We start from the raw sequence: 17,906 nt of genomic DNA on the forward strand, positions 1-17,906 counted from the left end.
AAGTTGAAATGAGAAGCTAATGTGAGGTAGTCAGGTTTTTGCAAGCACTTGAGTAAATCAGGACAATTCTAAGAAATATTTTGAGACAGTATTTGAACACAGAAACTACTTTGTGCTGATTTCAGTTCTGGACATTTTCCTGTTCCCACATAGTGTTGTACCTATAGTTTTAATATACTTTAATTACAAAACGTCTTATTAAATTATTTAATTTTTTTATTTGCAAAAAAAAAAAAAAAACAACTTCAGAAACTGCATACATCTTTTAAGTAATTAAATAAAATAAATAATCTAAATCATCCTGATTTACGTTATGTTTAAAAAAAAACTGCAGTTTTTGTAGAAACGGACATAGGGGGAACATACCTTACACTACAGCTTATATATTTGGAACGTGCACAATTATAAAGTAAAATTTTTTAATACATTTACAAAAAAAAAACCATTCCACAAACTTGTTAATACAAACTGTACACTGTTGCTTCAAAACTGCATTCCAACAATTATAATTATTTCAAACAGAAACATTTTAATTATAAAATATTTGTTTACTGTACAAACTGTATGAAATACAGAAACAATATAACAGTTATTCAAAAATGTAAAAGCCAACAAAAAAAAATGAAGCTCTAGATGTAGGATAATAGACATGTAATTTTACCAAGCTGAATACAACCTTTGACACTTTACAAATATTTATAATGCAAAAATTGTAATAAAAATCAAATCAAATACTAACTTAAAAGAAATTAAAATTCTGCAGGTGGATGTAGGTAATTATATTCAATACCTGCTATTTTTTGCAATGCAATATAGAGAAACATATAAAGGACCTTAGCAACCCATGCCAATTAAGATGTTATCTTGTGATGAAGTGTTTGAGGACTATACAAGTACATACATGTAGCTTAAAAACAAAGCAAAATCCTAGATCTACCTAACATGTTCATAGTTCAAAGGTTTTGGATGAAAAATCTACATAAGAAATATTCATAAACCAGATGTAGCAAAACATGTATTATTGCTACTATTTCTATACTTTATTGCTCTCAATATAATTCATTAGCAGTAGAAATACTTTCACCTGACAAAGAATGCTAAAGGCTCTCAATTCAATACATGGGCACAAGCCTCCCAGGTCAGCCTCTGATAAAACTATGTTTATAATATCTGGGCAAGTAGAAATAAAAGTGAAAACTGTATGCCAGTTGGGGCTCTAGGATCAAAGGACCACAAGGATTTGGTGTCCTATCCTTCACCCTATCACTGATAGTCTTTAAATGATATCACTCAGCACAACTGTACAGGCCAAATTATCACTAGAAGCAGCCTATAGTTCTATCTCCTTTATGTTGTACATATCTCCTTCAAGTTCCTTTATGTTGTACATATCTCCTACAAGTTCCTTTATGTTGTACAAGCGCTAAATGGTTGTTGTTTTCGCCATGGACGATAAGCTTTATCATTAATAATATTGGTATCACATAAAATTATATGGCTACGTTAATGCAACATACACTGGACAGAACAAGTATTGCTCAGCAAAGATGAAACCAGACTCACAATTCCAGATGTCTATTCAATTAATAAATGATTTACTTAAGCCAACATTTTGTTTGTGCAATAATAATGACAAGACAATGTGGATAAAACTATAGTAAAAAAATTTTTTCATAAAAAAACGTACTGAAGAATAATCAAACATAAGTTTTTCAAATGATCTGGCATTTATTTAAAGTATATAAACTGAATACAGTATCAAATAATCAAAGCTCTAGTTAACAACCTAAGAGAAATACAGGATACAATCTTTTTGCTGGTGATGTCAATAATCTTCAAGTCCATGTAATTGATTAAAGAAAAAAAAAAATCTGCAGCTTCTCCAGTGCTGGATAAGGTAGGCAATATACATGTATGTATAGTAGTCACTTGATGATGTAGTACAACTTCTAATCAAATTTATAGATGGGGGGAGGGAGTTATATCAGACACTAAGTGTGGTAATTACAATGAAGATAAAAATTATACTGAATTATTGAGGTTTTAATAGTTAGAGAAAAGCTTTGTTATAAATCAAGCATCATTGTAGCAGCAATATTTTACCAATCTGACATTGTTATTACTTGGGTGAATACAACTCCATTCAACCACTCTTGTAAATAATGAAATGTTACAGATGTTTATGCTTATCACACTTAGATGCATTCATCTGGTTATGAACTAACAGAAATTATGCCAATATAAACTCAATCTCTATCATAATACTACACATTTCCACTACTAAACTAGGTATATATATAAATGTGTACTGCTTTGGTTACAATTGAGGATGTTATACAACAGAAAATTTAACATGCACCAATGGCTTGAAAATGAGGAACTGATACTTTCATAGAGGGAAATCATTATTCCCTACAAAGAATATTGAAGCCTGTATTGTCTAAAGATTTTATTCATTCTGAATACTGTAGTTTAAAGAGGTTAAATGTATTATCCCATTCAACACTACACAAATCCTCACCCTAGCTAAAAATCTTGGAAAAGATCTGCCTTAATATGCAGGTTGTGGTGTTTCTCATGATGTGGCCCAGATATAACAAATCACGGCAGTATTGAGCAATGAAGATGAAACAGTTAATAGACATCATCTAGGCACATGCAGACACCAACAAACAAGTGGAACAGTACTAAAATGAGCACACAAAAAATTATTTAAAAAAAAATTCAAGATGCAACATATGTATGTATGTTTGAGAATCTTTCAACTGGCCAATACATGTGAATACACAGGCACTTTATAAACTTTCCTGTGCATTGGTAAAGTCAATGTTTCCGTCTCAAGGAACAATGGATAGAGCTTGTGTTGATGGGTAATTAGGATGTCAGATGGGATCAACTGCATACTTAATCAACAGAGAGCATTTTCATTCTCTTCAGCAGTACTGGCTTCAATAGCCCATGGCTGAGCGGCCTGAGCTGGCGGGCTTTAGACCAGACAGTACAGTTCTAAATAGCTCAATCTCACTACGTTATATGGCTAAGACAGGGCTTTTGAATCAAGTATCCCAGGTCCAATTTTCACAACAAATAAAATGGATCATTACTTTTTGCCTAAATAGTACCACTAGCAGGCTCAAACTCTTCCTAATTTATCATGTGCAATATACATTTCATTTTATAAGACAAATACTGACTGACTTTGTGATAGACCAAATGACACTTCAAACTTTTCTGATAGCCCTGCTTCAACTGTGCCATGGAGGTGAAAATAAAAATTTGGTATGCATATCAAACAGTTTAGAATGGAATGAAAACAGTAGACTGACATGTGCACACAACCAAGTTGTGAGCAGACCACTGGTGTCCCCTTGGTGAGTGCACTAGCTCTAATCAGCAAAAAACAGTGAGGTTTAAACTATCATGGCATACAGCAAGAAAAATAAAGTCACCAAACTTTAATACTACATGTTTTCACACTGTACAATTTAAATGTGTATGAACACTCCATCCTACTTTTGTCAATGTTTAGTAGAGTTTTCGCACTCAATTCTTCACAGAATCAACAAACACAGTCCTAGAAGTAAGCGCAGTGGGTGCTATCAGTTTGTCAATAGATTTTCACTGTGCTATATGTTTTTCCATCATTAAAGGGGGAAGAAAAAAAATCACTAATGGTGTTTTCCTTGAACTCAAAATACTGATCACTTCCATCTAATGTAAAGAAAGGTCACAGAATTTTTTCATGATATCCTGTTTGGTATTTTAGAATTGTATAAAATGAACAAGCTCTTTATGGCATGCAATGTTCGTATTTGAATTTTTTTTTATCCATCTAAGAAAACTGGTGAAATTTTCCCACTTCTGAATTTCCCCCCCCTCAAAACTGATTCCATGAGATCCTCTGTGAAGAATGAACTTCCATCTTTGGCAAACTGTGAAGGTTTGTCACTCTCCTGTCAGGCTGTACAAAAAAGTATTGAAATGCTCTGTTTTAAAGAATAGATTGTTTAACTCCAACAGAACAGTCCCTGATTATGAAAAATGAGTAGCAATGGAATCAAATTTCTGTGAAGCCCTGTATGGGGGTGCACAATGTCAGCTCTCTGGTAAGGAAGGGTTCATCTTTCTGGGTCTACATCAGTACAGAGCCTTCAGTCTGTGCTATTCTACACATCCACTGGATTCTGTGGCATCTTGTCGGCAGATGGGACAGGTACGATTTGTCTGAAACATACATTCATTCAAAGGTTTAATTGGAACCATCATGTATTAAGGTGAACAAAGGTAGTTGAAAGAATGAGGTAACAATCTGAGATGAGTCATATACCACAAGGAGAGAAAAAAACTGTCTCAAGGGACAATATCACCCAGGAAACAAATTGACAAAAAAATAAACATTAAATTTTTACCAAGGTGATTATGTTTACACAGTTATAAAACAGCATTTAAATTTAGGCCAACTGTATGATGCAAAATAATTTTTAAAATTTGACTGGTTAGTTTTGTATGGACAAGTCTTCAAAATACCAGTCACCATTTATATGAAAAAAGTCAAAAGCTGGGTTACATTATCTATAGCTGGAACTAAAGGATAACATAGTAATGAAGTTTGAAAATATATGAATGTTTCTGACCTAACTATAAAACCATAGGTATTAAAATCTTAGATTTAATTTAAAAAAAAGATTAACTTTTCAAAATGGTACAGTTTAGTTCCAGTCTTTGCAAAATTTTAAATGTATTGGTTTGAATTTTTAAAATTGTTTATATAAAAATGTGTTCCAATCATTTAAATTTTATTTTGGCTTCATGCATGCCTACATTTATATGCTGTTTCATAGCTGTAAAATGTAAAGGTCTAACAGTTGTTTTAGGGTGAATTTTTTCCCCCCTTCGTCTAGGTGATGCTGACCCTTAAAATATGGAGAAAACATACAGAGTATAAATCAGAAATCAACGCACCTTGAGCCATTTATCCACACATTTTGCATGAAATTCATGAGAGCAGGGGAGGACACGGAGCAGCTGTTTGGCCTCAAAGTCACACATGCAGACCACGCAGGAGGTCTGGTCGGACTCGGAGCGCACGGCCTCACTGCTGAACCTGTACACAGGCAGCTGGTCAATGTCCGTCTTGGTCAGCCCTTTTTGTTTGGCCTCGCCAAGTCGTTCAGCCAAAGACAGCAGCGCCTGGGGAAGTCAAGCAAAGTTAGTATAGAGTCAGGTATAACGTCACAGTTTAATGCTCTATGGTTGGGGTTATTGAGTACAGTGTATCAATGACAAATGAGTTGATGGTTTTACCTCATAGTTCTCTACTTCCTCTGGGTTGTCCATATCCCGCCCATATTGTGGCATAGGAGGACTACCCAGCATGGCACTGTGGAGACAGGAAAACAGATTAGAAATGTGTTTTTAAAAAAATACTTGTGATTGTTTATATTTACAACAATGTTTTACATACTACACACTTAAGCCAAAGAAAAAATCTTACAGGAACTGCAGCAAAAATCCAGAGCTGTACTGCTGTTGCATGCGGACACGGCTTCTGGTGCTAGATCGCCGTGAATAGTAGCGCGATAAGGTTCCCTGTGGCAGCAGAAGGAAAAAAAAAGTTTGCTCAAGATAAGTTTTAAAAAAAATTTAAACGATTGAACAAAACATGTTAAAATAGTGGATTTTAGTGTATGATGAATGAATGAATGAAAGATGTTCAAGTTTGTTGACTTACATAAATGTCTGGCGTAGGATGAACTGTTGGCTCTTGCAGGATGACAGACTGTGATGAGGTGATGGGGTGGGGAAGGCTGTGGGGGTGACCAGTGTGTGACGGGTGGGAGGAGGCCAGGGCAGCAGCCGCGGCCGGGTGGTGGTGATGGTGGTGGTGATGATGGTGAAAGCTGGGGTGGAGGGGGTACACACTGGCACTCCTCTGGTCAGACAGCACTGAGTGGACATCTTCTTCCTGTGTACAAAGTAAAGCATCAATGAAGAACTAGGAATAAAAGAAGGGCGTTTTCATATTACATGGCATGAAATGAAATACAAAGTGAATTAGAAGGGGGTTCATCATATTACATAACACGAATAGAAATATAAAATACATAAAAAGGGGTTCATCATTTTACATAAGAATGGAAATATAAAATATATTTAAAAGGAGGTTCATCATTTTAAATAAGAATATAAAATGTTTTAGAAATGAGTTTATAATATATATATTTATAATATTACATATGAATAGATATTTAAAATGTATTAAATTGGGTACTTAAAAATAGGACTTCAGCTAAATCATAAAAAAATACATAAAAATGCTAATGAATAATTTAACTTCTCTTATTTCAATGGAGATTTGATCAATATGAGAAAAAACAAATCTAGTATTACCTGTGTACTTTGTCCATGACGTTGTTGTTGCTGGGGTTGTTGGTGAGGGTGGTGGTATGGTCTGTGCTGATGCTGGTGATGCAGTCCTGGGATGTGAGGGGGCATTGGTATGTGAGCCTGGGGGGGAGGCGGTGGTTGATGCTGGGGGTGGTGACTGGACGGTAGATATTGGGGGATGGGGTGAGGGAGGGTGCAGTGGGGGAGGGTGCAGGACTGAAGCCTCACTGGGAGGCTGGCCAGAGACCAAGAAGGCATCGCAGCTGAGCTGCCCATGTGCATCTGGGGCATGGGTGCACACATACTCAGCGGGTGGGGTGTGGCTGTAGCACACAGGGGTACATAGGGACCCATTTGCATTGGACCAGACATTGACACCTGCAGACAAACAATTTATCCTTAGGTCGAAAACATAATAACTGTTGCGAGTTTCTCATCATACTGAGTTCCTGAAGATCTTTCAGATCAATATGACTTTCTGGTTGATCTTTATGTTATTATACGATCTAGTTGATCATTGTGATCTGGTTGATCCTTAACTACAACAAAAAATGATGTTTGGCTGATCTTAGTGTACTACAGAAAATGGTAATATATGTTTGGTTGATCAAGTACAAGAGAAAATGGCAATGTCTGTCTGGTTGATCCTAAAGTACAAGAGAAAATGGCAATGTCTGTCTAGTTGATCCTTAAGTGCAAGAGAAAATGGCAATGTCTGTCTGGTTCATCCTAAAGTACAAGAGAAAATGGCAATGTCTGTCTAGTTGATCCTAAAGTACAAGAGAAAATGGCAATGTCTGTCTAGTTGATCCTTAAGTGCAAGAGAAAATGGCAATGTCTGTCTGGTTCATCCTAAAGTACAAGAGAAAATGGCAATGTCTGTCTGGTTGATCCTAAAGTACCAGAGAAAATGGCAATGTCTGTCTGGTTGATCCTAAAGTACCAGAGAAAATGGCAATGTCTGTCTGGTAGATCCTAAAGTACCAGAGAAAATGTCTATCTAGTTGATCCTTAACTAAAAGAAATGGCTTGGCCAGTGTAAATACCTGCTCAAGGTGTTCTAAGACAGAGGGTGGATGTTGTGCTGACAACATGGCTGGGTGGATCTGTCTGGCCAGGAATGCAGGGTTGGTGGCCACATGGAGGTGTGGTGGGTTGGGGGGCTGGAAGGCTCGGCGCTCATCAGGTGTGGCCGTGGTGGAAGATGTGGGGACCCTGTCGCGAGTGCGGCGGCGTGTGCTATTGCTGGAACACAAATTTAAATATTCACATTAATTTAACCTTAATTATTTTAATATAAGCATATTATTAATAGAAGTATTACAATTCTTAAATTTGACAGACAAATTAAAAACTTTTAAGTCAGTATAGTATAATTTAAAGCTGAAAAAGATTCATAAGATTATTTTTTTTTATACCATAACTAGCAACATGACAGTAATATTTACGCTCAAGATTTAGTAATGTTCAAGAGGGATGGGCTAGTCCAGTAGAGTTTGTGTTCACTAGCACAAAGTTCCCAGGTCATGCCAACAATTTGACATCCTTGAGCCAACCCAGCTCCAATGGATACCTGACTTTTTTGGGAAGGGGGTAAGTAAGGGTTGCTGGTATCACAGGATACCCTCACATGATGTGGGAAAATCCACCAAGTCTGCCAGGTAGAGGGACCTACAGGTAGCTCTAGCAATAAACATACATGTTTAAAGCAAGAATCTCTCATACACTGAGCATGTAATAGTTACTAACTAAAACACTGGTTAATTATTACATCTACAAATATCTTTCATAATGAACAAGTTTTAGCATAATTTCCTCATATCAATCAATTTATTCAGAAAATGTACAGAAAATAAACAGGTGCTTAGTCAACTACACATGAGCAGTGAATTCTATCTATACAAAAAATGTGTGTGTGTGTGTGTGTGTATGTGTGTGTGTGTGAAAACTGCATTTAAAAAAAATGAAATAAGCCAGACCTAAAGCCATATTTAAAAAGTAGATAAGTATACAAGCACACCTGATAAGTCTGTAAGAAAACTAGAAATGGGGAGGGGTAAATGAGTCACCCCACCTGTCAGTGAATGAAGGTGAAAACAGCACAGGACACTACACAGGTAGTACAGTACAGGCTTTTCAAAACAGGTTGTTGCTCACTAGGGGTTACAGTACAGTATAGGAAATGTACACAGATATCTTGGTTGGAAAAAACAATATGAATGCTAAATATTTTACAGAATTCCTAGAAAAAATGTTAAAGTATTATTTAAAACAGAAATTTGATTTTTAAGTTGTTGAATAGGATTCAAATAGTATAAAATCTAGAGGGATTGAGCTTGGGATGAATAAAATTTTAAAGTTAACTTTTTTTGTGATCTGATTCAGATCTAGGTTGGGCTATAAGTCTAAGATAGTCTAAGAACAGCATGATAAATTACATTTCATGAGTCAGAACCTACACATTGTGGATATTTTTATTAGGACATTGTTCAGTTATGGTAGGCTTACATATTACATATAATTCAATAGTAATGATCTGATTGTTGGCCATTTCTGTATCTAAGACATTCATAGAATTACATCATTAAGTCAATAATAATGCTCTAATTGATGGCTCAATGTTGATGACAACATGATTTAACTTTAAGACTATACTTAACAAATCCTCAGTAAGACTTACTGTAACTAAATCTATAGGCAAACTAACTCAACTCAATATTGAATATAGCCTAGTTATGTAGATTCTATGACTATGAAGAAACTCTGTAAAAAATAATATCCAAGGCCCTAATACTAGTAAATAAAAAAAAAACCGTCACAATAGTTACAATTATAAAAGTTGATTAAAATTTATAAATTAGTAGGCTATATTACTACCTCACTTTAAATGTCTGTAATTAATTAGTCCCAATATGTCGATTATTTCCTCCTAAATAAAACGAATTGTACACAAACCTATAAAATATGAGATAAGCCTACAATGTGCTACCCGGATTGTTGATAGGCAACTTGACATGAGTTAACCGAACCATTTACACACTACACACTCAACAATAAACACCAATGACTAAGCCTCTCTATCCTTAGCAAGCCCCTCCCCTCAAATAAGTCACCAATTAACTCCGTTTACCATATTCATAAAACAAATGCGACGACAACACGCATTTGCTCCAATTATTTAGCCGATTTTATCCTCAAGCAGCTACAAAACCCAAATACTTTCCCGAAAAAAACAACACATCATCTCGTCTTTCTTACCGCATCAATCCAGTAACACAGAACACACCGTTGTCCGTGTGTAGCGGGGTCGGACACAACTGTTCACAACGCGCCATACACGTTTACATGTTCCAGTGATCAATAGGATCGATAGGCTGACACAAGCAGAAACATGGCGATATCCACGGCTCCAGCCCAGACTGTGTACAAGCCTCGAGCCACTGAACACAACACACCGACTGACTGCCGCGGCCAGCACACGGCGTGTAGTCAGTCCAACGTCTCCTTCGCTCTTTCGTTACCGTCCTCTAGACTTTTTTTTTTCCTCTTAAAGTTTGAGTGACAGGATCGCCTAGGGATCTATCGACTGGCTTGAGCTAAAATTAACTCTCAAGGGTACCCCCGCTATAGTTGAGCTAGTCTAGCTCAGGTTGTGGACACACCAACCGTTTCCATCTGTAGGCCTAGCTCACTGCTGGGGTTTGGTTTGGTTGCAAGATTTTAAAAAAAAAATCAGCCATGTAAATACGAAACACGCAGAAAACACCCAGTTCAATACTGGCTCATTTTAATAACATGTGCACACGAGTTACGCCTCTCCCCTTTCCAAATTACACACTCCGTTTCCCTCCCTTGTCGAGTGGGGGAGATATTGCACTGGGGTACGCGCTCAAGGCTCCACCACAGCCAATCTCCCACTCATGCCAGTTAGTTACGCCCTGTCGCACCCCTCCCCACTCGGTTCTGCAGCTCCCAACCCATCCCTCCCCACCTCTGAACAAGGCCGCGTAAAGCCCTCAGAAGAATTTTTTTTAAAAATTGGAATGACCAACGAAATTTTGGATTGACCAAGAACGAAAATGTCGCATTGGCCAAGAACGAAAACTCGTACTGGCCAAGAACGAAAACTCGCATTGGTCGAGAACGAAAACTCGCATTGGTCGAGAACGAAAATTCGCATTGGTCGAGAACGAAAATTTGGTTTGACCAAGACAAATTTGAACTGACCAACCGATAGATGTGTAGCATCGAGTAGGTAATACAGTGAATGTTAAGAAACAGAACACCTGTTACTGTCGGCTGGTATGTACACCAGCCACGGCTGTACACACTACTTCAACTAGCAACCAATCCCTTTCATTTCCTCCACACCGCTACACCCCCCCCCCCTCTTCATCCATTAATCAAAAAACTAGCCTGGGGCTCGCAACATTTCTAAACTTTACCTTCTGACAAAAAAAAAACCCTTCCCTTAATTTTATTCCTTTTAAAACACAGGCAGTAGTCGAAGCCCAACCTCCCCCCCCCCCCCCCCACTTCTTTGTGGGTATTATTGGTCCTTTTAAATTCCTTCTCTCCATCCCTGGACGAAGAGAAAAACGACAGACGATCAATGGGCCCTTCACTTGCAACACACGGCCCTTCCCATTTACTTGAACAATCCGCTTGGGGAATTCGTCACAACCAGAGGCGTTGGGGGAGGGAGGGACACGGTGTGTATGTGCACGGGGGGGGGGGGAGAGAGAAGGAAAGGGGGGTAACAAACAGTACAGGTTGTACGCTGGTAGTGGACAATGGATGACCTCACTCTACGGTGACCTCACTCAGGACAAGCGGCAACGTTACGTAAAGAAATGACGTCGACCTAGATTACACTTGGCCTGCCGTCATCACTAAAGGTTATCCAGGGGCGTGTCGGGCTGTGGTGACCTTAAGTTTTCCTGACACAGTCAGGCCGACTGCGCGTGGTCCTGTTCGATGATTTAACACACCAAAATAGATGGGGACAGGCCGGGTTGGTTTTAACTCTTAGAGTGTATAGATTTTTAGGCGCTAGGGAAATAGGTTCAACTAGAAATGTAGAAGGGGAGTAGCTAGCGCCTAGATATGGTAGAATTTTATCTCAACATTTATTTTTGGATTCCTCATGCGTGTGTGAGAGAAATATTGTGTGGGGGGGGGGGGGGGGGGGAGAGAGAGAAAGATAATGTAAATGTAATGTCACCTCTACTCGTTGGCTTTCTATGACTATATTCTCCACGTTGACTCCTGAGGCCAACCACACAAACCATGGAAGTTACACTCACACAGTCCTTCAAATCGACACACTCGCACAGTCTCTCAGTCGCACACACACTATACCACACACACACACACGCCATCTTCAAGCTACACACCCACAAAGTCCCCAAAGCCACACACACACAGTCCTACAAATCAAGCACACACCCACATAGTCCCTTCAAAGGTTGAGCAGGACCCAAAATAGAGGAGAGAGAGAGAAGGCCGCATACAGTGCATGAAAACTGAGATTTCCAAAGATCTAAAAAGCAGCTTTTGGGTGTTTGAAGACGGCCTTTGTACACGGCGGCCTGGGACTGTTGGTATGGGGACGATGGAACGTTCGTCTGTGTGCCATGTTTGTGGAGGAGCAGGGGGGGGGGGGGTCGTTCTCATAATTCTCTACCCCGCGAGGGGGGGGGGGGGGGGGATATAAATTACACGAAATTTTGGAGCAGAAATTACTAGCTACGAAGTGAAGTAGCTGAAAACTGCATACGAAGTGAGGGAACAGTAAAGTATACATACGATATAAATAAACATATTTAGCTACAAGCGAAATGAACTACGTAGGAAGTGAAGGAGCAGAAATAAAATACGTGAATTGTAGCTTCATTATTAGAAATATACATCAGAATTGTACAGTTATTATGGCGAGAGAGGACGTAGATATGGACATTAAGAACTAAGGTTAAATGATGAGGGGAAAAATAATTCACAACATAAAACAATTACTAGTGTAGTTGATTGTGTGCTAGCCGTCCCCACTCTTCATTAACACGAGTACATTCGAGCTAAGAGAAACTCATTGATTAGGTGTCCGGTGCAAGACCTAATTAATTGGGCAGGGCCGAGTCATGACTATCAGAATAAAACACGCGATGAGATCAAGTTAGTTCATAATGACGGCAACGATTTATAGGGCTCTAAGCCTAACCAACTACGAGTGTGTTAATGGCCTGTTAGTAAGGTGAGCAGGAAAAAATGCAATTACAAAACCAACCAATAGAGCAGCCTCTATTATGAATGTGTGCGTTATAATGTGAGTGTGTGTGCTTATGGATGTGTATGTGTGAGTGTTTGTATGTACGTGTATCTGCGTGTTTGTATGTACTTGTATCTGCGTGTTTGTATGTACTTGCACGACACGGCGGCAATGTTTTAGCATTTACCAACGCCCAAAGTAAATTTATCAACACAAGTTACTTTGTATAGATACAGCCTAACACGTGCTAATTAAAGCAATCAGCACGTCAGTATACAAGATGGTAATGTGTGGTCTAATTTAAACCAAACTATCGGCCTACAACACTATACTGCCCTGCTGGTAACAACTGCAGCACAGACAAACGAGGTTGCTTCAGATATTTATTAACTAGAGCTAGACAACCCCAGCAGACCTACACAGGAAAAAAAACAACACATCGCCAGCAATGAGATACAGTAGCAGCAGCTGATTATTTGAAACAGCGGGGAGTCTTTCAACATTGTGAGAACCGCGCTCACACGGCCTCTCCCACCCCACGGCCCCACCCCGCGTGCTGAGATAAGGCCGGGGGAGACAGGTCTACTCCACCCACCCAAGTCCCTGTGACACCAATTACTGTACTCACACTAGGCCCTACACACACACGGTGGAGGGTGAGGACTGGAGGGAGCACACCAGGGCTGTGCAGGCATGGAGGATGCGGGTGGAGGTTTACCCCAGCCCGTCCCTGGAGAAATGCCATGAGACTGCCTGTCACATTGGACCAGGTGATGGAGGAAGTGGCCAGGGACGTGTTCACGTTCTGATCCAATTTTACTCCATTTACCCCTCGCTTAAAAAATATTTTCCGTCCCCTTCATTGGTAAACCAAGCAACCATACTTTCATTTAAAGCTATGGGTAGATTTCAGATCATTTTAATTTTTAAAATATTTTTTCTATATAAGATAGACCTATATCTATTTGGGAAAACAAACGTTTAATCTGGCAATGAGTCGACTAAATACTAAAAAGCTGGCCTAATAGAAATAAACAGAATTGGGGTCACATCCAAACGAACATCGTTTTTGTACGTGATTGTTTTGTTGGTTTCTTTCCTTTCGGTAAATCTGTGTAAGTAAAAATATAAATAATTGTACCAGTCGTGTATTTTATTTCCGTCTGAGTGGTAGACGTGTAGCTATAATTGTATATATGGTGTGAAGTCTTTTTTCCTACTATGTTGTGGCACCAGTGTATGGCAGTGCCGTGTAGAGCACGGTCCACACCAGAGAGACACCGGGCTACCATTGTCCTGTGAGACATACCGTGGCCCTACAAGCAGACGCCAGCAGCAGGTATCAGACCCAGCCCTCCAGCAACAGGTCACAGCAGTCGCACACTAGGCACGTCCCGCCTGCCCGGTAGCATTGACCTTTCAACCCTGGCCCCGAGGAGAGGGCGGGGGGAGAAACGAGGTCAAGCGTGAGAACTCTTGCTGAAAACCTCCACTCTGGTTTCATTGGCATCTGGCGCGATTTACCTCCCCTTTAAAGTTTAGTCCACCGCTGGCCAGAGTTGCAGTCCCTTGTTCACACATTTTTTTTTCCTCTCCCTTTACTAGACCGATGATTGATGCTGGGTGCCATTAATAAAAACAAACGGACATGTTCTCAAATCACACTAACCCCACACACAAAAAAAAAACAACTTTTTTTTCTACCAACACACAGAACGTGTCATTAGAATCAACCAACCCTAAGGAAATGTGACCCCCGCCATTTTTTCTTCAAGTAGACGCCCATGCACCCCCCCCCCCGGTGTCACCAGTACTTGTACTAGCTGTAGTGTTGAGTACTTGTGCAGTAAGTTTGTTGTACGCCCCTCCCGACAGCTGTTCACCAGAGATTGCAACACATTTCTACAGCAATCATTTCGCCTCAAATTGTCCCGTTCATATCCGCTAAAGGTTAGTTTGACGATTCAAACACGTCTGTGATCGTGTGTGTGTACACACTCACTGGGTACAAGATTGTTATCTTCAGGCCGGTCATTTCGTCTAGGTGAAAACATGCCATACGACAGACTGACAGGGAAGTTGTGACGCTATATTTGACGTACCGCGCACAATGGTGAATACGATCAAATTGACCAGACTCTACAAATAAACTATAGAAATTTATTTGGATTTGAAGTACTTGATTAACCACACCTACACATTCAATAGCAATGATAACGACACACTGAGGTGTGGGTTAAGGTAATGTTTTAAGCCAGCTATATCATCAACGGGTACAGAAAAAAAGATTTTTCCCCACTAGCTTTAGTAAATAGGAAAAAAAAAGAAAGCGTCTCAGTTCACATATACCGGTCCGACCATATTTTTATACCCATACTTGTTATGCATATGTAACGAAATAACCAACGGTATCAACCTGTGTATCTTGGCTACAAAAGAGGAAATAGTTGTGTCCCCTTCTATAACCGCTGGGATACAATAATAATATCCAGCCTTCAGTTGGCCAGATTTCTACACGCTCGAGAGAAAAAAAAATATACATTCTTTCGGGGAAACCCAAATTTATTTATATTCATCCAATCCCAAGTACTAGGTTTTATCCTACAAGCCGACCCGGCTCATGTTGATGAAAGAAAAGTAAGGACATTTTTAAAGGGAAAAATAAAAAGGGAGGTATTGTGTGTCGTGAATCACCAAGGGCTGCATACCTCGAGACAACTGAACGGGAGAGATGTGATGGCGGTGTAGTGTCAGATGGTGGTGTGTAGTGTCAGATGGTGGTGTGTAGTGTCAGATGGTAGTGGTGTGTAGTGTCTGATGGTGGTAGTGGTGTGTAGTGTCAGATAGTGGTGGTGGTGTGTAGTGTCAGATAGTGGTGGTGGTGTGTAGTGTCAGATGGTGGTGTGTAGTGTCAGATGGTGGTGGTGTGTATTGTCAGATGGTGGTGGTGGTGGTGTGTATTGTCAGATGGTGGTGGTGGTGTGCAGTGTCAGATGGTGGTGGTGGTGTGTAGTGTCAGATGGTGGTGGTGGTGTGTAGTGTCAGATGGTGGTGGTGGTGTGTAGTGTCAGATGGTGGTGTGTAGTGTCTGATGGCGGATGTGTAGTGTCGGATGGTGGTGGTGTGTAGTGTCAGATGGCGGTGGTGTGTAGTGTCAGATGGCGGTGGTGTGTAGTGTCAGATGGCGGTGGTGTGTAGTGTCAGATGGCGGTGGTGTGTAGTGTCAGATGGCGGTGGTGAGTAGTGTCAGATGGTGGTAGTGTAATCTCAGATGGTGGTGGTGCGAGATGGTAGTGTAAAGTCAGATGGTGGTGTGTAGTGTCTGATGGCGGTGGTGTGTAGTGTCAGATGGCGGTGGTGTTTACTGTCGAGACAGATGGTGGTGGTGTGTCCCGTGTGGGAGTTAAATCGATGCCCCCCCCCCCCCCCCACGGTGCGCACAATGTCCGATCATTGTTCTATGTTCAACTTTAACACGGCATTTATTTCCTATGCAACTGCGCGTGGATCCTACAACTGTGAAAACACGGAGCACCACGTGACTCAGGGTTGTGTATGGGTGTGTCGGCGGGGGTGTACAACGACGCAGTTGTCTACCCTATCGATTATCGGCATCGCTCTACCGAGGACGCTGAGTTTGATGGAGAAAAATTGTATAAAGCATCATTAATAAAACGATGGCCGGGGAGAATTGAATTTTTAACGCCAGCGGTTGTGTCCTGTGAGTTGGTGGAGAGGACTGGGGCCCTAGCTGTTAGTAGGCCTAACTATTCATTTAGGTAGCCAAACCTAACGGTTGACTTAGGTAGCCAAACCCAAAGGCTGATTTAGGTAGCCAAACCCAAAGGCTGATTTAGGTAGCCAAACCCAAAGGCTGATTTAGGTAGCCAAACCCAAAGGCTGATTTAGGTAGCCAAACCCAAAGGCTGATTTATGTAGCCAAACCCAAAGGCTGATTTAGGTAGCCAAACCCAAAGGCTGATTTAGGTAGCCAAACCCAAAGGCTGATTTAGGTAGCCAAACCCAAACATGCTTCAAATAAAACCCGTGGATGACTTAGTATACAAGTCAAGTCTAGAACAATCTTAGGTTAGAAATTTAGCACTCAGTGCCTTATCAAAACCCAAAATCTCGCCTCCACCACGGTCTTCGGCTAGAGAGTATCAAAGAATGTTTGTAAGAAATGTGTCACAGGCTACCCAGGGCCAATCCTAGTCGGAACCTTGATCGAGAGAGAGAAAAAAAATCTCGACTATACAATGTATTGGTCTGCTGTCAATCACACAAGAGCAACAACATTCAGTAAGTTGGTACTGTAGTATTGGCTTCAGTGTGTCGACGTACAGCTTTAAACGTGTGCACCCTGCTTGTATCACGTGTCGACGTACAGCTTTAAACGTGTGCACCCTGCATAAATCACGTGTCGAGGTACAGCTTTAAACGTGTGCACCCTGCTTATATCACGTGTCGAGGTACAGCTTTAAACGTGTGCACCCTGCATATATTACGTGTCGAGGTACAGCTTTAAACGTGTGCACCCTGCATATATTACGTGTCGAGGTACAGCTTTAAACGTGTGCACCCTGCTTATATCACGTGACGAGGTACAGCTTTAAACGTGTGCACCCTGCATATATCACGTGTCGAGGTACAGCTTTAAACGTGTGCACGTGACGAGGTACAGCTTTAAACGTGTGCACGTGACGAGGTACAGCTTTAAACGTGTGCACGTGACGAGGTACAGCTTTAAACGTGTGCACCCTGCTTATATCACGTGTCGAGGTACAGCTTTAAACGTGTGCACCCTGCATATATCACGTGTCGAGGTACAGCTTTAAACGTGTGCACGTGACGAGGTACAGCTTTAAACGTGTGCACCCTGCTTATATCACGTGTCGAGGTACAGCTTTAAACGTGTGCACCCTGCATATATCACGTGTCGAGGTACAGCTTTAAACGTGTGCACGTGACGAGGTACAGCTTTAAACGTGTGCACCCTGCATATATCACGTGACGAGGTACAGCTTTAAACGTGTGCACCCTGCTTATATCACGTGTCGAGGTACAGCTTTAAACGTGTGCACCCTGCATATATCACGTGTCGAGGTACAGCTTTAAACGTGTGCACGTGACGAGGTACAGCTTTAAACGTGTGCACGTGACGAGGTACAGCTTTAAACGTGTGCACGTGACGAGGTACAGCTTTAAACGTGTGCACGTGACGAGGTACAGCTTTAAACGTGTGCACGTGACG

General features: G+C 40.6%; 1 protein-coding gene across 1 annotated transcript in view; it reads right to left on the reverse strand.

Annotated features, from left to right (window-relative positions):
- Nucleotides 1–3,872: 3,872 nt before the first annotated feature.
- Nucleotides 3,873–17,906, reverse strand: part of LOC131943155 (RING finger protein 44) — a 45,293-nt gene continuing 31,259 nt past the window's right edge. The window contains exons 5-11 of the mRNA XM_059303169.1: nucleotides 7,434–7,632; nucleotides 6,391–6,765; nucleotides 5,732–5,965; nucleotides 5,495–5,589; nucleotides 5,305–5,380; nucleotides 4,963–5,190; nucleotides 3,873–4,224 (exon numbers count right to left, since the gene is read on the reverse strand). Coding sequence (XP_059159152.1) covers nucleotides 4,162–4,224; nucleotides 4,963–5,190; nucleotides 5,305–5,380; nucleotides 5,495–5,589; nucleotides 5,732–5,965; nucleotides 6,391–6,765; nucleotides 7,434–7,632 — 1,270 coding nt within the window. The 3' untranslated portion in view covers nucleotides 3,873–4,161. The remainder of the gene's footprint in view (nucleotides 4,225–4,962; nucleotides 5,191–5,304; nucleotides 5,381–5,494; nucleotides 5,590–5,731; nucleotides 5,966–6,390; nucleotides 6,766–7,433; nucleotides 7,633–17,906) is intronic.

Source organism: Physella acuta, unplaced genomic scaffold, assembly GCF_028476545.2.
Source record: "Physella acuta isolate Inbredline_101_S28 unplaced genomic scaffold, ASM2847654v3 ptg000443l, whole genome shotgun sequence".
NCBI classification, from domain to species: domain Eukaryota; kingdom Metazoa; phylum Mollusca; class Gastropoda; family Physidae; genus Physella; species Physella acuta.